Below are 21,599 nucleotides of genomic sequence, written 5' to 3'. Positions count from 1 at the left end.
ACTAATAACCTTCCCCTGGGAGAGGACGGTCTTGTCTCGCCATCTTTTACGATTTGAGGCCGGGTCGAGTAGCAGACGAGATGTAATCTGTTCCCTTATAAAAATACCGTTAAATAGCCAGAGCAACTGTTGGTGCACTTGTAACAACACGATGTGTGGAAGCCTTATTCCCATCCATTACTTGACTAATGGCTCTCAAGGCGTGGCTGGCAGGGACACTGTAATGTGACTGGGATTACAGGCCAAACTATATACAGTCATTTTTCATGTATCCCTTGTACCATCTTTGGTTTAATTACTTAGCGTGTACCTTGATTTCTGCCTCCACCCCAGAACAATGGATCATTACGACTATTTCAATCAAAAGAAATAGTCTCTTTGAAAACTGTTGACAGCTTGTTCTTTGTACTGTGCAGAGCATTGGGACGAGAGTGATATTCCAACCGAACCAAAACTCCATTAACCTCCATTGTATTGGGGTGGCAGCAAAAGCTTCAACAAAATAAAACAAAAAAACAAAACAATTATCTATATGGCTCAATAAGACAAGAGGTAAATGATGTCATGATGTTGAAACTTGGGGTGTCGCTGAGTTTTCGTTTTACAGAGTCAGCAGTACATCTTTTCTGGTACTGTCATGCCAGTGAAGCTGTATTCAGTGACGTCACAGAAAAAAAATAGTTATTAATATGATTATTTTGTTTGGGGAGAGGATTTATTTTCAAAGCTGCTTATGTGGATTCCTTAGATATCAATCAATTCAGAATGTTTTTGAACGTCACACTATTCTGAAAGGATATATTACAAAATAAAAAAAAAAAGCATTTAGAAAAATGGGAAAGGTTTATCGAAGTAGAAGAAGGGTAAAAAAAGATTTTTCCTTTTTAGGGCCCGAGCACCGACTGGTGAAACTGAATGATTTATTTATTTTTTTTGGTTTCTCATTTATTTATTCTCTATTTGTTCCATTGAAAAGAATGATGTCACGATTGCTCATTTGTTTTGTAATTTGTGTGAACTGACCCCTTTAAAATTCCCGAGGAAGTACTTTGCGTGATAGTTATCTTACATACTGCATATCACCCATGAATTGCACCTCTGCAGGTGAAAACATACAAAACATATTTGATAAACATTTATGCAGGTAGAAGAAAACAGATCAAACACATGTATGCATCACTGCACAGTCACATTATAGGTACAGCACCAAGGCACGCATGCATCACACAGGAGCTAGAAAAGAGGGAGGGGAGTTAGCGGGCGCGTTCGGTTAGGCAGGGGAATGAAAGCATGAGACATGAACAGCGCTGAAAAGCAGAGGCTGTGAATGTTGGGGAGCCTTATTCCCATTCCTCACAGCGGAGGGACAGAGAAAGGTGTTAAAACGGGAGTCCAGTGGAGCTGTTACTGAAACACAGGGGAATACAGCAGAGGCTGCCTCAGCGATGAAGGGTACAACCTACAGGAGTTAAAGAGGGAGGTTAGCTCAGCACAGTGACAGGCATCAGAGGAGCCTGTGCACTGGCAGGAGTGCAGAGAGGAGGCACGGAGAGAGAGAGGATAACAGCAAAGGAGGAAGGGTTTAAAACTGTAGGTATAAGAAGAGGGAGGAAGCAAGGGTCCCAATCAAAGCCAGTCACACAGGAAGTCCGGGGACCGCCCGGGGAGCTCAGCAGTGGCTCAGAGCTGCTGTCTTACTGTTCAAAGCGGATGTTTCGCAGGTCTCCGTTATTGATACGGACGATACAGTCGTTCTCCTGGAAGAGGCCTTGCTGCTCGGCCTTCCCGCCCCTCTCCAGACGCTTGACCAACAAGCCAAGAGTCCTGAAAGTGTTCAAAGGTTCGTGTCAACATGATGCAAGGTGACGTCCTTGGATTCAATATGTGCTTTTTATATATGCTTTTCTGTGGAGAATACACTTTATTATCACTGTGACTTTCTTTGAACACACTTACACTCAGAGTATCTCTGCCATAAAGACTTTGTGTACTGTGTAAAGAGAATAATCTTCTTATATACCTGCCTGTGCCTAGTGATTCACCTGTCAAATACCTGAGGGATTGTAGAGTTCACCTGAAGTGTCTTTGTCATCTCAAGGGGCTGTTAAATATTTCTATTTGCCACTAATGCCCTGATGTTCACTGGGTTTTGACGCATTTTCAGTCTAGGCCTAATTGCTGCCTCTGTGGCATCACATGGTGCTTGAAGAGAGTGTACAGTGTGGTCCTGTCATTTGCATCATCAATGTACCAGTGCACGGCTTATGAGAGAAAGCAGTCACATCACATCAGGGTGCTTAAGGGGCTGTGTGGGGGTGGCATCTATTCAAAGGCAATCAACACATTCAAAAACTCCACTGTAGTTCTGCCAGGGTTGAAGCTTTACAGGTGTTAATTTTCTAACCTCTAGGTCTTCTCACTCTTTTCTAAGCAAAGAATAAACAAAGTGCTTTCAGCGAGCGACGGGGGCACCATTTAATATTTATAGCAGGCGGGTTGGAGAGAGGCTGGTCTATCGCACTGTAGCTCTTCAACTGTGTTGAGCTGCGACGGTTGTCGGCCTGTAATCCGGCGTGGCAAACCGGCTTATGCCTCCCCGCACAGCCGCGGCAAGAGGCTAACTTCACCTGAAAGGGCGCTTTGCGGATTATGGACCCCAAGTCTGAGGAAGAAAATCGACCGCAGGTAGGAAAAGCGGCATAAACCTAATCGAGTCTTCTTCGGCACACGGTCTGTGTCTGTTGTGGATCGAGGTAGTGCGAGCGAGCGTCGCCTAGGTAAATTGGCTTGATTTTAGGGTTTAGTACTCTACCCTAGCCTGCGGGTTATAATGCAGTATGAATGGGAATGTGATTACAGAGAGGGCAGAAAAGTTCAGGAGTTGAGAAAGTTCAGACAATTCCACTGATTGAATTTGAGTGAGAACACAATGCGATTTGCTGCGGAGGGGCTATTTCTCTGATGAAAGCCGGGCATCTTAATCTTGGGATAACGCCCACCCTGACATTTCCCCAATAAAAGAAAAGTGCATTATAAATGTGCTTTTAGGTTGATTAAGTCTGGCAGTGAGAACAGCAATATGATCTCGATTTTCAATAAAGCGCGACAGTCAGTTTTGTAGTCGCTGATCATATTTGTGAGTCCCGGGGCAGAGTCGTACATAAAGAAAGTTTGGACGTTTGTGGGGCTGCAGTCGGCTCTGCGCCTAGACCTAAGATCTAAAGCTGCTCTATACTGCTTAAAACAAGAAAATGAGCGTCGCACAATCAACTATACTGAACTTCACAACCTCCAAAAACTGCCTCTCTGGGTGTATTTGAACCAGATGTGAAATTCTTCTAATTCCTTCACAGCTTTGTTCCAGCTGCGTATGTGTGCTTCTGAATTGTGTTGTTGTAGGTGTGTGTGTGTGTGTGTGTGTGTGTTGTGTGCCCTGCTCTGTGTTTCCATTGAATCACGTAAAGCTGATGTGACAGCAGCCACAGAGAATTATGACGGTCGCCTGCAAACCCTAAACAAGCGTGATTGATCACTGTAAACTGGCAAATGGCTTCATGATGACATGCAAACCTGTGTGTGTCTGACTGTTTGTGTGTGTGTGTGATGAAGTGATTACACATGGGCACCACCAAGGCGGAATGTCCGCTATGCATTTTTGTGTGTGTGTGTGTGTGTGTGTGTGTGTGTGTCTCATGTGATGCAGCACACTTCTCTCTAGGGTTTTTTCAGATCTCAAAAAGCCCAAATTACCATATTTAAAGACATTTCAGCAAAGACATTAACAACAAAAGTGAATTTATTTTTACGAGTCTACAATAAGGCTGACAGGTCAACTAAATGGCGTAAGTAGGCAATTTTCTTCCTTTTAAAAGTCTAAAAGCTGTAAGGTGTGTAGCACTTGTTCGCTCCAGTGAACAAAACCAACTAAATCTAAAGGTGAAAAAGAAAAAAAACAAAAAGTCATGACTATATTGGCAAAACTGCTCTCTCTCCAATTAAACACAGTTAGCTAAAGTGCAGAACTGTACATGGACTAAGTAGGGAAAATGATAACAGGGATTGTTTTCAATAAATTGCATGTAGTTAAAACAAAACCTTTATTTCTATAATGATCTTTTCCATTTTGTGCTACTAACCCTGGTCTGTGCAAATCTAAGCACAAAAAGTATCTAATTTTAATCCGAACAGTGTTTCAGCTCTTTTTTTTTTAAAACCCCTTCATGTCCTTTTGTTGATGTATTAAATCCCTGTGGACACCGTGTCTGCCTGTTCCTCTCCTTCACTCTCTTCCAGCCTGCCTGAGCAGCACCGTGGCTCTGCTCCGGATATTTTTACCTGCGGTCCCTGCCACTGAAAGGCACCACGTGGATTCCCAGGGGCCCGCCATCGTTTGACACCTCCACCAGTTTGACTATGTCTCTGGGAGACGGTGATGGATGGTAGACAGGAGAGAGAGAGAGGTGGGTGGGTAGGTGGGTGGGTGGGTGGGTGAGGGGAATGGGAGTGGAGAGGAGAGGAGAGGAGAGGGGTGACACCATGTGGGCAAAAACAAAAACAGGAAGTAAGATGATGATGAAAGGAAAAAAGGATGATGACAACAACAACAACAACAACAACAACAGCAACAACAGTGGTGTAAATAAATAAATAAAAATAGAAAGCAAGGAGGTTCTGGAGGAGACATTCAACAAAGACGATAAAAATAGAGCAATCCAAATAAATCAAACACACGTAAGGGATAACAAGGAAGACAGAAGGTTTTAAAAAAGTCTTCACACACAATTCAGACGTAAGACTATCTATAAAAGGAGGTGACGAGAGAGCAGCTTGTCAAAACGCTACATATCTTTTTTTTTTTTTTTTTTGGGGGGGGGGGGGGGGGGTGTAAAACCTCCCAGAAGCTAACTCATAAATATTAAAATGAAACCTCCAATCCTCAAGAGTTCAAGACACTTAATCATACATTTGAAATGTAATTTTTTTTAAGTGTCACATTTTCGGAGGATCTTCGGTGTATTTTCACAGTACGACATTTGCAGCTGAAACAAACCGCGAGTCAAAACATCAAACACCACTGACTCACGTCTGGGGAATAAAATGCAAAGCCTGCACCTTCGCCTTGTTAAACTCAGCTGCCACAGTGCTGCTTTTATGTGGAAAACCTTGCTCTATATTTTTTTTTTGTGTTGTGTTGCAACAATGTGTGGCTAACTGGCTAACCACTGCCCGCGATGAGAAATTAGCTGAAAGTCACTCGCGGCGCGCTGTGTGTTTTAGCTGCAAATGTCAACAAGTAGAGAGGATGCTTCATTTTATTATCTGGAAACAGATTAAGGCTGTTGACGTGCAAACTGCTCTGCACAGCTGAAAAACAGCACAGGCTTAATGAAAGTGGGAAAAGAAAAATCCAAACTTCATCTTCCACACAGACAGATGTATTTCCCATGAAGCCCTGGGCTGTAAACCCTTTTATTGCTTTTATATAGGGATGAATATTCTTGATGTGATCCTTTGACCCTTTAAAAGCACAAAACGCAGTTACAGCTATTTGTGTTCTTCACTTGTCAGCCTGTTTGGCTGTTAAACATCTACACACAGGCACATTTTTACAAGACGCCAAATCTAATCACTTCACAGCTTTGATACAATGACTATGATTAGCTCGGGGAAAATGGGCCCCTTGTTGACAACTAAGAGGCGGGACACGCCGGATTCTCTGGGAAATCATAGGAATAATAACAATACCATACCTGCATATTAAACTGGAAGCATGCAACAGAGCAAAAAAAGCAAAAAACAAAAAAACAAAACAAAACACAGTTGTTAATAAAAGGAGCTGAATGGGTTAGTGTGTGGGAGAAGCTCTGATGGCGAGACCAGGATCATTTTTGCTCGCACAAAAGAGAATTATGCAAATCAGGCTGCACCATTGAAATGAGATTTTCTACAAACAAACCTGGGTTTGCAACTTTAAAGACAAACTCTAGTTTCATACAACTTGAATGTTATTCTTTATAGTTTCGGCCGTGATTGCTGTTGGTAATAATCATGCTTATTAAGCTAATTGCTGAGATATTCGAACAAGGCAACATCACTATTGGAGGATGATCATTTTGTTGAGTGCAGTGTCATCATTCCTGACAGAAATGATGGACAAAAATACAAAAAGCGCCTGAGTTTTAACCCAGAATTTTTTTTTTTTTAGGGTTATGTACGTGAGGCCACAGCAAAAAAAAATTAAAAAAAGGGTTTCATTTTCATGTCTCTCTCCATTTGGAAAAAGCTGTCAAATTGAGATTTTTAGCACATTATGTCCAAAAACACAGATAGTTCATGTTCAATAGTGCAACTATTTGATAATCAAAAGCCCTAAAGCTGAATGATCCTCAGGTGAGTGTCATTGTGAGAGAAGAGGTGTCACTTTTCCCCAAATGGTGAATATCAGCAGTGTGATCAACATTCACTCCCAGTGTTAGTAGCTTATCAAGTTTTGGCCTCTTTTTTTTATTTATTTATTTTTTATTAAGCAATGATAGTGACCAACTTACTCTAGTGACCTCACAGGGGCGTGGTCCATGCAGGAGTCGGCTCGTCCGACCGGCTCGATCCGACCGTTTTCTTCCTCTCTGGCCTCTTCCTCCTGGAGCAGAACACACACACACACACACACACACAGAAGTGGAATAAGATTGTCATCTGCGATCAGTATTCCTGTTCATGATCGGGATGAAGTGCGTGAGGAGTTCATATGAAGGGGAATCGTGACCTCTGCTGCCATCATCCCTTTCACATTAGAGGAGATTACACCACAGTGAAAAAACACAATTAATCCCTGGTACAAAAGATGACCAGGTAAATTTCGCCGTGCTGCCACCAGGTGACAAATTCAACAAGATTCAACAAAAACACACTTCACACAGGATAATGTGACCAGCTGTTGCTCCCTGAACTCATTTTTGCTGCTGACACCTCAGAGTCTGCAGCATTAAGCCATTTCCATGTTGTAGTGTAGTCTGATCCTGGTCTTCCAGCTTCTTTCTTGACTTCCTGTTCAGTGTCGACGCAGTTAAAGAGCAAAAAAGCTTTAAACACAAAGCACTGTTCACCAGCTGAGAAGCATAGGCTGAGCTGCTGACCTGCCGAAGCCAGGAGGAACAGACTGGAGGAGGTTTTCCACAGGTATAAAAATACATGCCCTTTAGAAATTCTGATGTCTTCCAAATTACACAGCCTTTGTTCTCCTCTTGTATTAACTCTAGATACTTGGTGCATGTCTGTTTGGATACTGAAGCTGGGACTCACGACATATACACACACTCACACACACACACTCTCACACACACAGATAGAGAACAAAGAGCAAAGAGGAGAAAAACGAGAAGCAGAGAAAGAAGGTCATTAAAATTTCAGGGCGACATCGGAGAGGAGAGACGAGCGAGGAGCAGCAGCGCAGGGGCCTCCCCGGCAACCGGCCACCTCATCAGTATGAAAATGAGCCTGCCGTCACCGTAGCTGCCATACGGTTGCCATGACACTTTGGGTGCCTGGAGGACGTACAGCTACAAGGGCAGTGTATGAGTGTGTGCATGTGCGTGAAAGGACTTGTGACTGCCGTCTTTTAATTTAGCAGTCATCTCCTGCTAGCTGAAAAGTGCAGACTGTGACAGCGAGAACAGCTTTTCCTGACAGACACGTGAGGCAGAGTGTGAGACAGGTAGATATGTGTGTGTGTGTGTGTGTAAGTGTAAGTGTAAACCATAACAACTTAAACAACTGTCAGCGATGTTCTCAAGGTGACAAAAAACAGGGACTTATCTATGGTTGAAGGTATGAAACTTTATGCAAGTGATCAATAACATTTTGGTCACTGTGGTATTATAGCATATGGATATGGATATTTACTGGGAAGTCTTGGTTTGGGAAATGTTGGAAACAGATGTTCACATACTAACATGTTAGATTAAGAAACACTCATTTATTAAAGCTGGTCTATGCAGTAACTCTTTGACGTCAATGGACAAAAATGACATAATTCACCTTTCAACACTCCTGGCTCTGTTTTTAGACTAAAATCCAGCCTGTGACAGGAGACTCTGGCCAATCACAGGTCATTTCAGAGAGAGAGAGAGAGAGAGAGAGACAGAGAGAGACAGAGAGAGAGAGAGAGAGAGAGAGAGAGAGAGAGAGAGCCTTCCTATTGGCTGCTACAAACGCAGATGTGTGTGCACGTCCCTTCAGATGGACATGTGTTGATATCGCTGAAGCATTTCAGAGATGGAAAGAACTTGCTGTCCTTCTCGCAGACAGGTAACAGGCTGCTAATTTGATTTTCCTGTCATATCTTGTGTTGCAGTCATTTTGGCCCCTCCTGCTCTCACTCCACATGTCTTTATACAAAACATGGCCAAACAAGCTGAATAATAATTTGCAACTCACAGGTCTTTCAAGAGGTTATGAAGTGGATGAGACTAAAAATGTTGGGCACTGAACTTCCTGCATCACCAAAGGAAGAATATTTAACTGTTCTGCCTCGATCTCCTGACTGAACCTAAAAGTATAAGCATGTGTGGGGGACGGTCAAGAAGGCAGTATGTTTCTTAAAAGGATTTCTCGGCTCATTGGACAGCAGCGCTGTGTTCAAAGACTTTTTACAGCATCATAAAGAACTTGAGCACGTTTATTCACAGAACATTCCCAAAATGGGTCTTCTTACATTGCCAAGAATGTGCTGTGCTATATGGTGCAAGCCTATGATGTATTTACTAGAACTGCATAGATACTTCTCTGTTGAATGTATGGAAGATTCACACAATTCAGTCAGTAAAATCGGAGCAAGATCAAGAGACTGTCCAGCACACAGAGACAATATCAAGTCAGAGAGCCTCAGAAACACATCTAACACTATTCAATATTCATCCGGAGATGAGAAAGGGAGACAGGGGGGGGGCATCAGAGAGGGCGCTATGTGAGAGGGAGCAAATGAGATCGGCATTCATCACAGAGCACACAGGCATCTCACAGACCCTTTATTTCAATATGCAACATCTCTGAAGAAGCTGCCAGAATGCTGACAATTCCATTCTAAACTCAGACATAGACGCTGTGTGTGTGTGTGTGTGTGTGTGTGTGTGTGTGTGTGTGTGTGTGTGTATGTGTCAACATGCAAGACAAGAGGGTAAGAATGAAAAGAGAAAGATAACAGAGGAGAAAGTTGAAGCAACAAGTGATGGCGATGGAAGTAAGATCAGAGAAACAAACAGACTGAATAAAGTGCATGGTATTTTCAGCAGCTGCCATGTCTCAATATATCCAATCGATTATTGGTAGAATATAATTCCAACAGGCCAATGAAAGATTAGCCTACATCTAATGCAGTGGTTTTGTTTTGTTTTTTCTCAATCTCCCACACAACCTGTTGCTTCGTGTCCAAAGACAGAAACTATCTAGAGTTCTTCTCATGTAGGAGCTGTTCTGGAGCTTTCAGTCAAATTGCATGATCTTCTTCAGAAGATGGAGCTGTCTAACTGTCATGAAAGTACAGAGTGAAATTGCTTTCGGATCACCTTCAGGACTGCTTATCCATGTTCGCTTCAAAAAGACAAGAAGTCCTTTAAGCATAAATAAATACAAACTGACTAAAATAGTCAAATTTTCATCACACATGACGCAGGACACGATTAAAAGCTTCACAAATACTACCAAATGGATCTTGTGGTGAGAAACTGCTGTTTCCAAGGTTGGGAATCAAGTTTGACCCTCAGCCGATGGAGGAGAGTTTTCAATCTGTGTCTCATTTTTTCCACAATCTGCTTCTAAAAGAACGGCAGCCTGCTGCTAATTTGTGCTGTAAAATAATCCCGCTTTTGCTTCGAAACAACACGTCGCGCTCACCCGAGCAGTTTGACTGACAGCTGAACCAATCAGCTTTTACTTCACCACCAAAAAAAATAAATAAACAAAAAAAATCCAGCATGAGGCACTCAGGATGGCATCGCCACACTTTCCCCGACCACACCATCCAGACGTCGCCCATTCCCGTTGCTGGGAGTGGGCCGGACAAAGCAAAGAGACAGCGAGCCGCATTAATAATTCAGCACAGAGTTGGGGGGTTAATGGCTGGCAGGCAGACGGGCGGGCAGGTATGATGATGAGCGGCCGACGTGTTTTTCAGCCGAGTCATTGTTTGTTTCCTGGATGTGGAGAAAAGGGGCAGGCGGGCAGTTTTCAGGCCCGGGGGCTCATTAAAGATTAATAGGAGAATCCATTGGGGCCTGTCCTTTCTATCTCTCAGACCAAATGAAGTGGTCTGCGCCTGGTGTGTATGTATGGGAGAGAGAGCGACTGGAGTAATGCTGCACTTTAATGAAGTGCCGCCCGCTCCCCTTTCCTGCCACTTTGACCGCACTGTCACTGACGAACTGATGCGGATGCCTGAGTACAGACACACAGGCAGGGGAGCAGAGGAGTGAGGTTTATTTAGAGGAATTTAGAGGTTTAACTTCCTTAAGTCCTTGCAAAAAAAATCTTGAGAGACAAAATTCAAACATTTTGATGCTGAAAAAATCTTAAATGAGACCGTCTGAATAAATGTTTAAAATCAGTGAAATACAGAAACAGCACAGACATCATTAAAACTTTAAAATCCATATGTGTTTAAACTGTGAATGGTTTTTGATCATTTTTGACAGGAAGTTATTCAAACTGATGCAGTGGTGAGAAACAGTGACTCTCCTCAAGTTAAGTGAGGGCAAAGTTAAAAAACAAACAAACATCACAACAAGTGATCCATCTCTCATCATGTAGAAAACACAAACAAGTCAACAACTGGCAGGTTTGTCAAGTTTAGCAAGTGTTTTTCCAAATAAACAGCAGATGGAAATCTTAATCTTTACTGGGTTTTTCCCTAATGATGGACTTCAGCTTAAATGAGGAGGTTTTTATATCTACCCAGGTCAGCTATGTACAAGACGTTTGGTGCTACCTGCTGTGTATCGGCCCTCAGTGCTTTTTGGGTACCAACTGAAACATGTCCACACGACTGCATACAAAAAGAAGCCTTTTCTTAGTAGCCTTGGGCCAATATTTGATAATATCGAATTCAATGGGACTCCCTGGAGGCTCACCTGGTGGAGCGCGTACCATCAAGGCTTAGTCCTAACTGCAGCGGCCCCGGTTCCAGTCCCAACCTGTGGCCCTTTCCTGCATGTCATCCCCTCCCTCCCTCTCTCACACTGACTTTCCTATCTCTCGTTCTCTCTCACTGTGGTTATCCAAATAAAGGCAGAAATGCCCCAAAAAATAACAAAAAAAAAAAAAAGAAGAAGCACCAACAGCTGTCATAACCTTCTGGTCAGATTTATAGTCTTGTTTACAAGTTGGGGCTTCTTTAGTTAAAAAATGAGTTTGTAAAAAAAAATCTTTACATTCCTCAGGAGGTATTGGTACCAAATCTCAACAATGGCCAGACGTACGTTTGCATGCAACCCGCCAAACAACTCATTCCTTTCTCTCTGAAAAACACCGTGAAGACTAAATAACACATGTTGAACTTAAATACACGTAACACTCACACACGGACAGACTCGCTCACACAGATACACACACACACACACACACACACATCCATCATTGTTAACTGGTATCTGTGTCCTCTCCAGCAGAGCTCCATATGTTCACGACCGGATGAAACACTGAACCTGAGACTATAAATTAGCCTTAACCTCTAACCTGAAGAGCTTGACACACCATCTGGGTCTGAGAGGGAAGGAGAGAGAGATGGATGAAAGATGAAATTAGAGTTTAAGTTATACTCCACATCATCTTCATATGTAAATGTCCATGAGGAATCACAGCTGGCAGGTTCTCAAGATCAACACAGCTGCTCTAAGCTTCTACTCTTTTTAAAAAAAAAAAATTTTTATTAGTTACTTCCTGGGAAAAATCCTCAGATGCAGAGGATGATGGATCCAGTATAACATACTGTAGATCATTAGAGCAGAAAAAAACTACACTAATTAGCATTAGCAACAATAGCAGTGCCAAACCATAAAATCACAACTTCAAACAGAAAGTGAGCAGCACACAGATTGTGGAAAAAAAAAAAAAAAAAAAAAACGGAAAAAGGAGAGATAAAAAAAACAACAACCTACAAATAGCTTCTGGGTCAGTGGCTCTGTGACCCCTTTCAGGAAGAGGCAAACAAAAAAAATCTGTTCAATTTCTTTCTCTCTCACACTCACACACTCACACACACACACACACACACACACTCACACACTCACACACTCACACACACACACACACACACACACACACACACACACACGAACAACACCCACACCACACACTACAACACAGCTCCAGGTGTGCTGCTCATCTCACGGGCCCATCTTTAGATTTCCACCAAAACATCCACTGAACTGAACACAGGCACTTTCACAGGCACCATCGTGTCAGGGAATATAATGATCAAACATCGCTGCTCGTGACCTTCTATGTCTTATTCACCAGGTCAGCCGCTGAGTTCAGAGACGCTGCCGCACTGATGCTTAGGATGTCAGGATGATAGAGGCTGTGAAAGCTGAGCTGTTACCAAATTTCACTCATTAAACAGACCATTTTAAAAAGAAAACAACCAAACAGTTTTTAATGAGAAGGGACTTTGTAATCTCTTTGGATCGAATAAACTCGATGCCCCTCATAACGTTGGCAATGCAATGCGCAGTGCGGTCCAATCTGTCCTGACAGCGAGATGTTTGATGGATGCTGGCGCTCGGCTCCGTGCGAGAGCACAATGCATCATTAAAAGCGAGCTTTCAATTACAGATCCCTGCGCTAATTCAATTAGTCTCCTTTGAAGACACTTTGATAATAGGATCCAGACGGGCGGACGGCATCGTCAATAACTTAAGAATTCATTGAGCTGAGGGGGAGATGTTATCAGAGTTTATATCACCCTGGCTGCTGGTGGGGCTGTTACAGATGGAGAGGAGGACGGTGAGTGTTTGTGTGTGCATTTTTTTTAAAATTGTTTTGTGAAAATACTATGTACTGGGCGGTATTTTACAGTTGGAAAATGAACAATATCCTGTATTGTCGTGTTTCGGCTTGGGCCGATACTCGATACTATCGAATATCACGATATTTCCTGCCATGTATTCTCACCAAGATATTAAATTTCACCCAAGCCTAGTCGTGTAACTTATGGTTGACATATGTTCTATATAATCTTTGGAATGACAGAATTGTCCCTCCCAATATTTGAGTGAACTCATACGCATTGTTTGGATTGAAGTCAGATAATGAAAGAGCCAGAAAACAAATATTGTCCCCCTCCTTGTTTTGGAGGGGTGGCAGGGTCGTTGTGTCTCTACCAATGTCCAGACCAAACCTCCACCCTTGCAGTATAACAATATATATTGAAATGTTTCCTGTCAATTTCGTGATTCCTACAATATTATGGTCCGTAATCTACCTAGAATTTATAATGTTTGATCTATTGCGTCTCATTCAAAGTGTAATTGTTTTTGCACTGTCATCAGCTTTACGCCTTTTCTCATGTTCAGTCAAATAAAGTTTTGAGTCTGTAATCCACTGTTGCAATAACAGCGTGAACGAAATGAGACTTCCAGACACTTCCTAAATTACCACGGTGCTGCTGCAGCAATCTGCTTAATTCAACTGCAACTTTCTGTGATCCGATACCAATCAAAACGGGTGAGGTGGGCCTCACCACGGCAAAACATGCGCCGCAATTTTCTCTGAAACAGCATACGACGGAGGACTCATCAGGAGTCTAAGCTATTTCAAAACTCACATTTTAGGAGTTGAGTGCCCCCCCCACCCCCTCCAGAGAGCTCCGTCAGTGTCACTCGAAATGAAACTGCAGAAGGTGTGAATGACACTTGTTTTTCGACTCGTCGGGGTGCGTTTGATTCAGAGCGCTGAGCAGAGCGGGATATTTTACGCTGACTTGATTCCATTGGATATGTGCTAGAGATGTACTAATAGAGATAAACTCGGATTAGTGAGAAGTGTTTCAGAAACTATTTCTCCTGAGGGTGCAGGGGAGATGAAGTGAGTGATGGGACAGAGAAATGAAAGACTAGAGGGAAAAAAAAAAAGAAAAAAAAAGAGAAAGGGTAAGCAGACAGAGCGACTGACTCAAAGAGAATGAGAGAGAGGCAGATAGCGAGACAGACAGAGACACGTTACACAGAGGAACAGAAAGTCATGACAAAGCTCGTTCAAAGGATGACAAACGACTCTTTGAAAACTCCCAACTCCAAAACCTGAGGGGATTCAGGGATGTTCTGACATTTTAGACTTTGCTTTTTGGTTGTCAGAGCAAAAAACGTCAGAGTTTTTCCATCAGTTTCATTCACTTAAACACTTAAAGCTTTTACTAAATATTGTATGAATTTAACCGATATAATGGGTTTTTAGACAAAATTCCAACAGCAATGTTCCTAAAAAAATTCTATTTTAATTCTAATATACATTGAAATAATTTAATTTTATATTTTGGTGTATAGTTACAATTCCAATGCAAACCCTTCTTTATGAGGGAGAACTTCACCTATAATATCCTGCTTTTATCCCACCGAGGCTCTTCCCTGGTCCTCTGAGGCTGTCTGGCATTCCTGTAGTGTGGCTGGATTATTTAGACAGTAATCAGCCAGAAGTGGTCTGAATGTTGACGTAGGCCCGAGTCCAACACACACTCAGAGAATCAGCTCGACTTGTCTCTTCTCACAAATGTCAACAGGACACAGGTGGAGGGCGAGAGCGAGAGGAGTAGAGTGTATGGAGAGTGAGTGAGATGGAAAGAAGACGGGAGGGAAGTTTGCAAACGCGTGTGCATGTGCAAGTGTGTGTGTGTGCGTTTATACCATATGTAACCCATATGGGGGACGGAAGTGTGTGTCAACTGGAATCAATGTCTATTTTGACTTCCTGTCCACACCCCACATACACCGATTGTGTTTTCATTTTCTCCAGTGTTTTGTCCTTTAACTTGCTGGTTCAACTGCTACACGGGACACTAAATGTACATATAAAAATCATGTAATATAATAATATAAAATGCTTAGTGTGTGAGCATCTGTCAGTCAGACAATATACACGCACATACAGTATACTGTGTATTTAACAAAGCAATTTCATGGTCTCAAGGTCCATTTAATGGCTGGTCTTTATCACATTAGTTGTCAAGTCAACATGGTTGAGAAGTCTTAGTGGTGACTCAACTGGCTGAGAAGGACCATGTCATATGGTCAAAAGCTCCAGAACAGCTACCAAATAGTCATTGAGGTGAGATTTTTTCTTTTTTCTTTTAATCAACTGATGTTTTCACAATCAAGAATGAATTTGCAACTTCAAGAACCATGCATGTTGGCATGTACTGTACAACACATGACGACGAGGATGATTGCAGCAAACCACAAAGTCCACACAAATAATCTGAGCCTGATTTCAACAACTAAGTTTCTTTCCAGACAAATATCCTGCAAAGGAGAGAGGAGAGAGGAGGATGTGGAACAATATTTGTTTTCTGGACTTCTGAGCTCTTAAAACATTTACTGTGTTAATACATTTCTTATGAGTTAAGCAGAAGTATTTCCACCCACTGACAGAGAAGAGCTGGGCTGTTGCGGGCAAGTGGGATATTTTCATGTGTGTGATTTTTCAGTTCAGTGAGCACATCGACACCGACCAAACAAAACAGCAGGTATGACAAATCAACACTGTGCAAGTCAAGCCTTTTCTTCACTAAAGGATAAAAATTGTCAATTTTACTACTTCATTACATGGTGTTATATGATCAACCTGCTCACACTGATGAGGTAAGAAGGACACAAACATCAACTTCAAAACCAGGAGACAGGAAAATTTCAAATCACATATATTGTTGAGTCTTGGAACGGGTTAAAAAAATAAGTGCTAATGGCATTTTGCAGACTTTCCTACATGTGTACGGGCTCTACTGTAGGTCTTACCCTCATGGTGCACTCACTGTGAGCCCTGAACACACAGAGGACCAGGGTGGACTGTCGGTCACACAGCCTGTTATGTGATGCACCGTTTGTCGAGACGAGACTCCCACTGGAGCCGCTGCTATGGAGCAAAATAACTACCCCTGTGAGCGGAAGGGAGCTGTGGATAATGGTGACAAGTGACCACAGGCACGCACACGCACGCACGCACGCACGCACACCCACCCACACACAACCGCACGCACACACATACACAAACACGCATACAAACACACACTGAGGTAGAGTTGTCAGATTGAAGGCCATTATTCTGACTGACTCCAACTGTAATGGCTGTTGCCGAGAAGAAGTGTGTGTCTATATAAACAAGTCTGGGAGAAAACACAAAAACTCACACTCACTCTCTGTACCCTCTCTGTCGAACACTTTTTTTTTTTTTTTTTTACGACTTCCTACTGCAGTGCTTTGCTGCACCTTTCGCATAAAACCTCCACAGCTGTAGATATATCATATAAGTTTTACATGAGCAAAGGCTGAACATGTAAACTGAGACTAAAACTCTTTGTTTAAGGTAGGCCAACATTCTGCTAAGGGCAGTTTACATGTCTGATATTTCAGATTAACTTGGGGCTCTATTTACATGACTCCATATTAAGTTTAAAGTCTATTGACGATCAAATATTAGGGATCCCATTTCTGAAATTGTCGTTTTCTCATCAACATTTGCTTTAGCTTCGGGTTTCTTTAATCTGTCATTTCAAAACTCACGATTTTAAAGGGTGGATATGTAATTATCAAACCAAGCAGCACCGAAACCAAGCAGAACACACTCATTATTCAATGTGATTAATTCCTTAAGATGTACAGTATGTGCCAACACGTCCGTATGACGACAGACAACCACTTCAATTAAACCTTTCCTGACCTGATGTTTAACCATCTTCCATCTTATCAACTGGTGTTGGTAGGATTTGCATTTATTATCATGTGCTGATGTGTGTTGTTAATGTGCTTTTTGACGTAATTCACAAATTGGTATTAATGTTTTGTCACATTTCCACCGGGTGCAATATGGTCATCCACTTATATGTTGTCCTGAAACTCAAAAAGTTTTGTGCCAAAACCTTTCAACAACATGCAAGAACTTTGTGTTCCTGTGAGATTTGTTTGATGGTAGAGGGGAGAAGACCCTGAAACTGTATAGGACACTAAAACCCAGCGAGCAATTTAATGTAAACTTCTGTCTAAATTTGGTGCAAAGCTTAACGATGATGAAAAAAAAAAAAACAATTCCATCTACAAACTGACGAACTGGCCTGAATTTGAATTTCAAGGTAAAAGGTTCGACATTCAATTGTTTTGGAAATCAAGCCTGTGATCCTTCAGTAACAGGACGATCTCTCTGACTGTCTTCAGTGGGAAGGATTTCATTGTCAGAGCGCAGCAGGCCTCAATGATCAGCTCTATCCCTCTTCTGTCAGACCCCTCCGATTCTGCTCTGATAACAGCTGACACCCTCCGTTGTCATCCTCCTCGTCTCGTCTTTGATCGTTTTATGGACCTCTGATTAACTCCTCCGCAAAACGCTCTCTTCTCCTCTCTCGTCTCCTTTCATCTGCCAATGTCTCCATCTCTTGTTCGTTCTCTCTGTGCTAATGATAAACCTTTGGAGTGCAGCAGGTTTACAAAACTGAGATTCTTATCTTTGATTTGATTGTGTGTGTGTGTGTGTGTGTGTTTGTGTGAGAGGGAGAGAGTGTGGGTGTGTGTGGGTTTCTAACCTTTCCTATACCTCAACAGGTGGATTAAGTTTGAGTAAGAGCTACCATCTGTGTCCAACCTGATAAGGCGTATTTTTGGTATAATTAGATTTTGGTAGCAGGTGATGAACAGCAAATTATGTGCTTGTGCGTCTGTGTGTGTGTGTGTGTGTGTGTGTGTGTGTGTGTGTGTGTGTGTAAACTCCTGACAGCAGGTTGTACCCCAAGGTGAAGATCCCCTCAGGGGAAGTGTAAACCCTCAAGAGGGGTAGGGAGAGCTGTCTTTCATCTTCCCTCCATCTCTCTATCCCTGCTCTCTCTCACCCCGTCTCTCCCAGCTGGAACAGATCTGGGCTCCCACAGCTCTCTGTCATATTAAAACCAAAAGATCAAAGGCTGCATAGAGCCGAGCAGAAAAGGAGGGAGACGGACAGAGAGGGAACGAGAGGAATAAAAATAAAAGGAGATGATGTGAGGAGCAGATAGAGAAAGGATGATCAATAGAAGAGATGGCGAGTAGAAGCGAGGAGAAGAAAGGCAGCGAGCAGAGTATAGAAAGAGTGATGATGTGGATACTGAACAGGCTGAATACTCGGTTTACTCTGTACTGTTAAAGGTCTTTGGAAGTTTTTAAGTAAAGAATATGTTGAATCTGTGACAAATGATGATGAATATAGTGCTGCTTGAAAGTTTGCGAACTCTTGAGAATTTTCTGTATTTCTGCATAAATACAACCTAAAACATCAAGTCCTAAAAGTAGATAAATAGAACCCAGTTAAACAAATCACACAAAAATATTACACTTGGTCGTTTAAGGAGACAAGTGCCAGACATTGATTGTAAATAAAAATCAATGCCATATATATTCCTGTTGTGTGTTTGCAGCCCTTATGATGTCTTATTACTTTTATCGTTCACTTAAAAGGGGCTATTTGTAAGTTTTCTCTGCTGCTGAACGTGGCTTCTTGCCGGGAGCGGGAGGTGGTGATTGCGGCTGGACAAGAGCTTCAGCCATCATTGTCTTTATAAGACAAGAGGTCATAATACACCCTCTGAGCAGCGCTACGTCCTCAGGTCAGCCTGGACACTACAGTGACTCGGTATTGGAAAGTGACAAGACGAGCAGCTGGGGCTAGCTGGTTAGCGTGCTATCTTCAGTAGAAGAAAAGATGTGACACAGAAAAGAGTTAACATTGGCGTTGCTTTCCACAACTGGAGACTAAAGGTGATTAAAGAATGAAGTTTGATGCTGTACTCGGAACGTTTCCTCTAGACTGGTAACTAAACAGCTGCTAATGCTAACATTAGCTATGTAGCAATAGCAAAAAATTACAAATAGCTCCTTTACGTTCAAATTTTACTTTTAGCAGTTTGATAAATACAGGCCCAGAGCTGCAAGATCTTGTGGTGTGGTGTGCACTGTCTTGGTATATGATAACCCATCCTCATGGATGTATTTACCAAATGAAACATCATGGATCATATCTCATCTTCTCACCACTACATGTAGCAACGACCCCAACACCAATGCAGTCACTTGCATTTCTTCTTTAACACACTGTAATTTTTAGATTCCATGCCTACTCAGTGCATAGACATGCCTTAAACCTTTGTTGAGGATTTAAAATCAGCATAATACCCACACCTATGTGTACTGGCACTACCATTTATTGTTTGTTAAATTAGCTTTTCATCGGTGCATAACTCATCTTACTCTGTGAAGAAGTGGTTGAAAAGGGTTTTTTTCCTTTTAAAAATGTTACATTTGAAACTGAAAATGTAATTAATTATATTAGTTACTGTTAAAAAATGTCTACCATTAGAAAAAGAGTCAATGAACCTGGACACAAAGGTGATGAAAGGTGGCTGAGGGGAGGGATGAAAACAGAAGACTGGCTAAGAAAAACAGCAAAGAGTGAGTTTCTTCTGCGTGTAAGAGCTGCAACAAAGAATGATGAGTAATAGAAAGGGTGAGAGACAGAATAATAAGGTTCAGAGAAAAAAAATCATACAGATGGAAAAGTGAGAAGAAAAGAGAGGAGGAGTCAGACCAAAGTTGACAGCAGATTAACACTGTTGACACATCTGCAAACACAAACACACACCTACGGTATTTATCATTCACACTACACTCACATACAGTGAAGAAACAGGAGGACAGAATACACACACGCACACACACAAACATACACACATGCGCTCACTCATAAACCTGAAGCTCCACAGCAGCACCTACTGGTCAGCTGTTCAGAATCTAGTCATTCTGCTGCTTTGAAAAAGGTGGTGATGGTTCAATTTCATCTGTCTTACTAACACGGAAACACACACACACACAGATATACTCACAAAAACTTGAACATGCAGGTTTCAGTGCACATTATGCATGCTCATACGAACACACACTCAGACAATCTAACTCGGACTGAGGTGATTTATGAGTGTGCGGCTCAGGTTTGCATGATTTATCCTGCTAAAGCTTCAGCGCGCACCTGAGGGACTCAACTCGCCACTACACACACTGCACGGAGGCTTGTTAGTTCGGAAGCATGGGAGAAAAGTGTGTGTGTGTGTGTGTGAGCTCGCATGGTCAGAAGATTTGTTCTGGTGCATATGCTTACAGTGTAATTGTGTTTTTATTTTGTGTGTACGTGTGCACACATTGGTTTAAGTACACTTTGAAATGTAGTGTATGCATAATAGGTGTGTGTGTGTGTGTGTGTGGCTCTGTGTGTTAATGAAAATCTGTGGTGTGTTTGAGTGTCTGCACCTCTGTGTGTGTGTGTGTGTGTGTGTGTGTGTGTGTGACAAATATATGTTAAAACCTGCCAGTGTCTGTTTCTTGTTGAGTGTAAATACACTGACGGTACACACACGCATATACTAGCGTTAACATTCTTGCAGGCAGAGGTGTGTAGGTGTGTGTGTGTGTGTGTAGACCTGCCTTCATACATCTGTGTAACAACATCCCCAGTGAGTTGTGTGAAGCCTCCATCCCTCCATGAAAGATAACTCAGTCCCTCAGCAGTCTAATGGCTGAGGACACACAGCAGCATCACGAACACACACTGCTGCTGCTACAAAACCAAGGTCCTGTTTTCACTGTAACACACTGTGATACACTCAGCCACATACTGCATGCTACCAGTGTTGCTGCGGTAACTAAAGTTAAGTCTGACCTCCAGTAAGTTACAAAATCACATATTTTAAGGCACAGACCCAGTGTGATGAGAACTGTACTTGAAAGGTGCTAATTGGGGAAAAAAAATATTATTCCCATTAGAGTTGTAGTTTATTTTAGCCGACCACTTTCCAAAGGTTACCCTGCTCAGATACTAAACCCCTCCCCCCTTGAAAAGCTTGCTTTAATTTGTACTGGTCCATGAGTGGCCTCACTGTTTTTGCACCAAACCTACAAAAATAAATCAGAGGATGCGCTTCAGTGACATTCGGATTTTCAGTTGTCAAAAATTTGACTTTCACTTTATGGGGCTTGTTTGTCTCCTCAGCGATGGTAGACATGGCTTTTTATACCACCTACCCAGTAATTTCTTCAAAAAAATGTTGCTGTTAATGAAGCTGAAAACCAACAATGCATCACTTCCTACCGAGCTAACCTATCCATTTATCACCAATTTTTAACTCTCAGCTTTTTACTGCGCTTTGAGTCCCATTAGTTATAAATTTCACTATGAAATAACTTGTTTGTTACAGTTATTCACCTATTTATCTTCATTTTAAGTATTTAATTATATTTTAAATTCCTGAAAACAATGAATCTGATCTCTAAATGAACTGACTTTACAGAAAATGCATAAAACTTTGCCAACAGCTTTGGTTCCTCTAC

General features: G+C 42.1%; 1 protein-coding gene across 1 annotated transcript in view; it reads right to left on the bottom strand.

The window, feature by feature from the left end:
- pard3 (par-3 family cell polarity regulator) overlaps nucleotides 1-21,599 on the bottom strand; it is a 250,040-nt gene that overhangs the window by 122,777 nt on the left and 105,664 nt on the right. Inside the window, exons 6-8 of the mRNA XM_022761762.1 lie at nucleotides 6,549-6,640; nucleotides 4,336-4,419; nucleotides 1,699-1,824 (exon numbers count right to left, since the gene is read on the bottom strand). Coding sequence (XP_022617483.1) covers nucleotides 1,699-1,824; nucleotides 4,336-4,419; nucleotides 6,549-6,640 — 302 coding nt within the window. The remainder of the gene's footprint in view (nucleotides 1-1,698; nucleotides 1,825-4,335; nucleotides 4,420-6,548; nucleotides 6,641-21,599) is intronic.

Source organism: Seriola dumerili, unplaced genomic scaffold, assembly GCF_002260705.1.
Source record: "Seriola dumerili isolate Sdu_G_001 unplaced genomic scaffold, Sdu_1.0 BDQW01000432.1, whole genome shotgun sequence".
Classification (NCBI taxonomy): domain Eukaryota; kingdom Metazoa; phylum Chordata; class Actinopteri; order Carangiformes; family Carangidae; genus Seriola; species Seriola dumerili.
The sequence above is the reverse complement of the archived record's forward strand: the minus strand, read 5'-3'. Positions and strand labels throughout refer to the sequence as shown.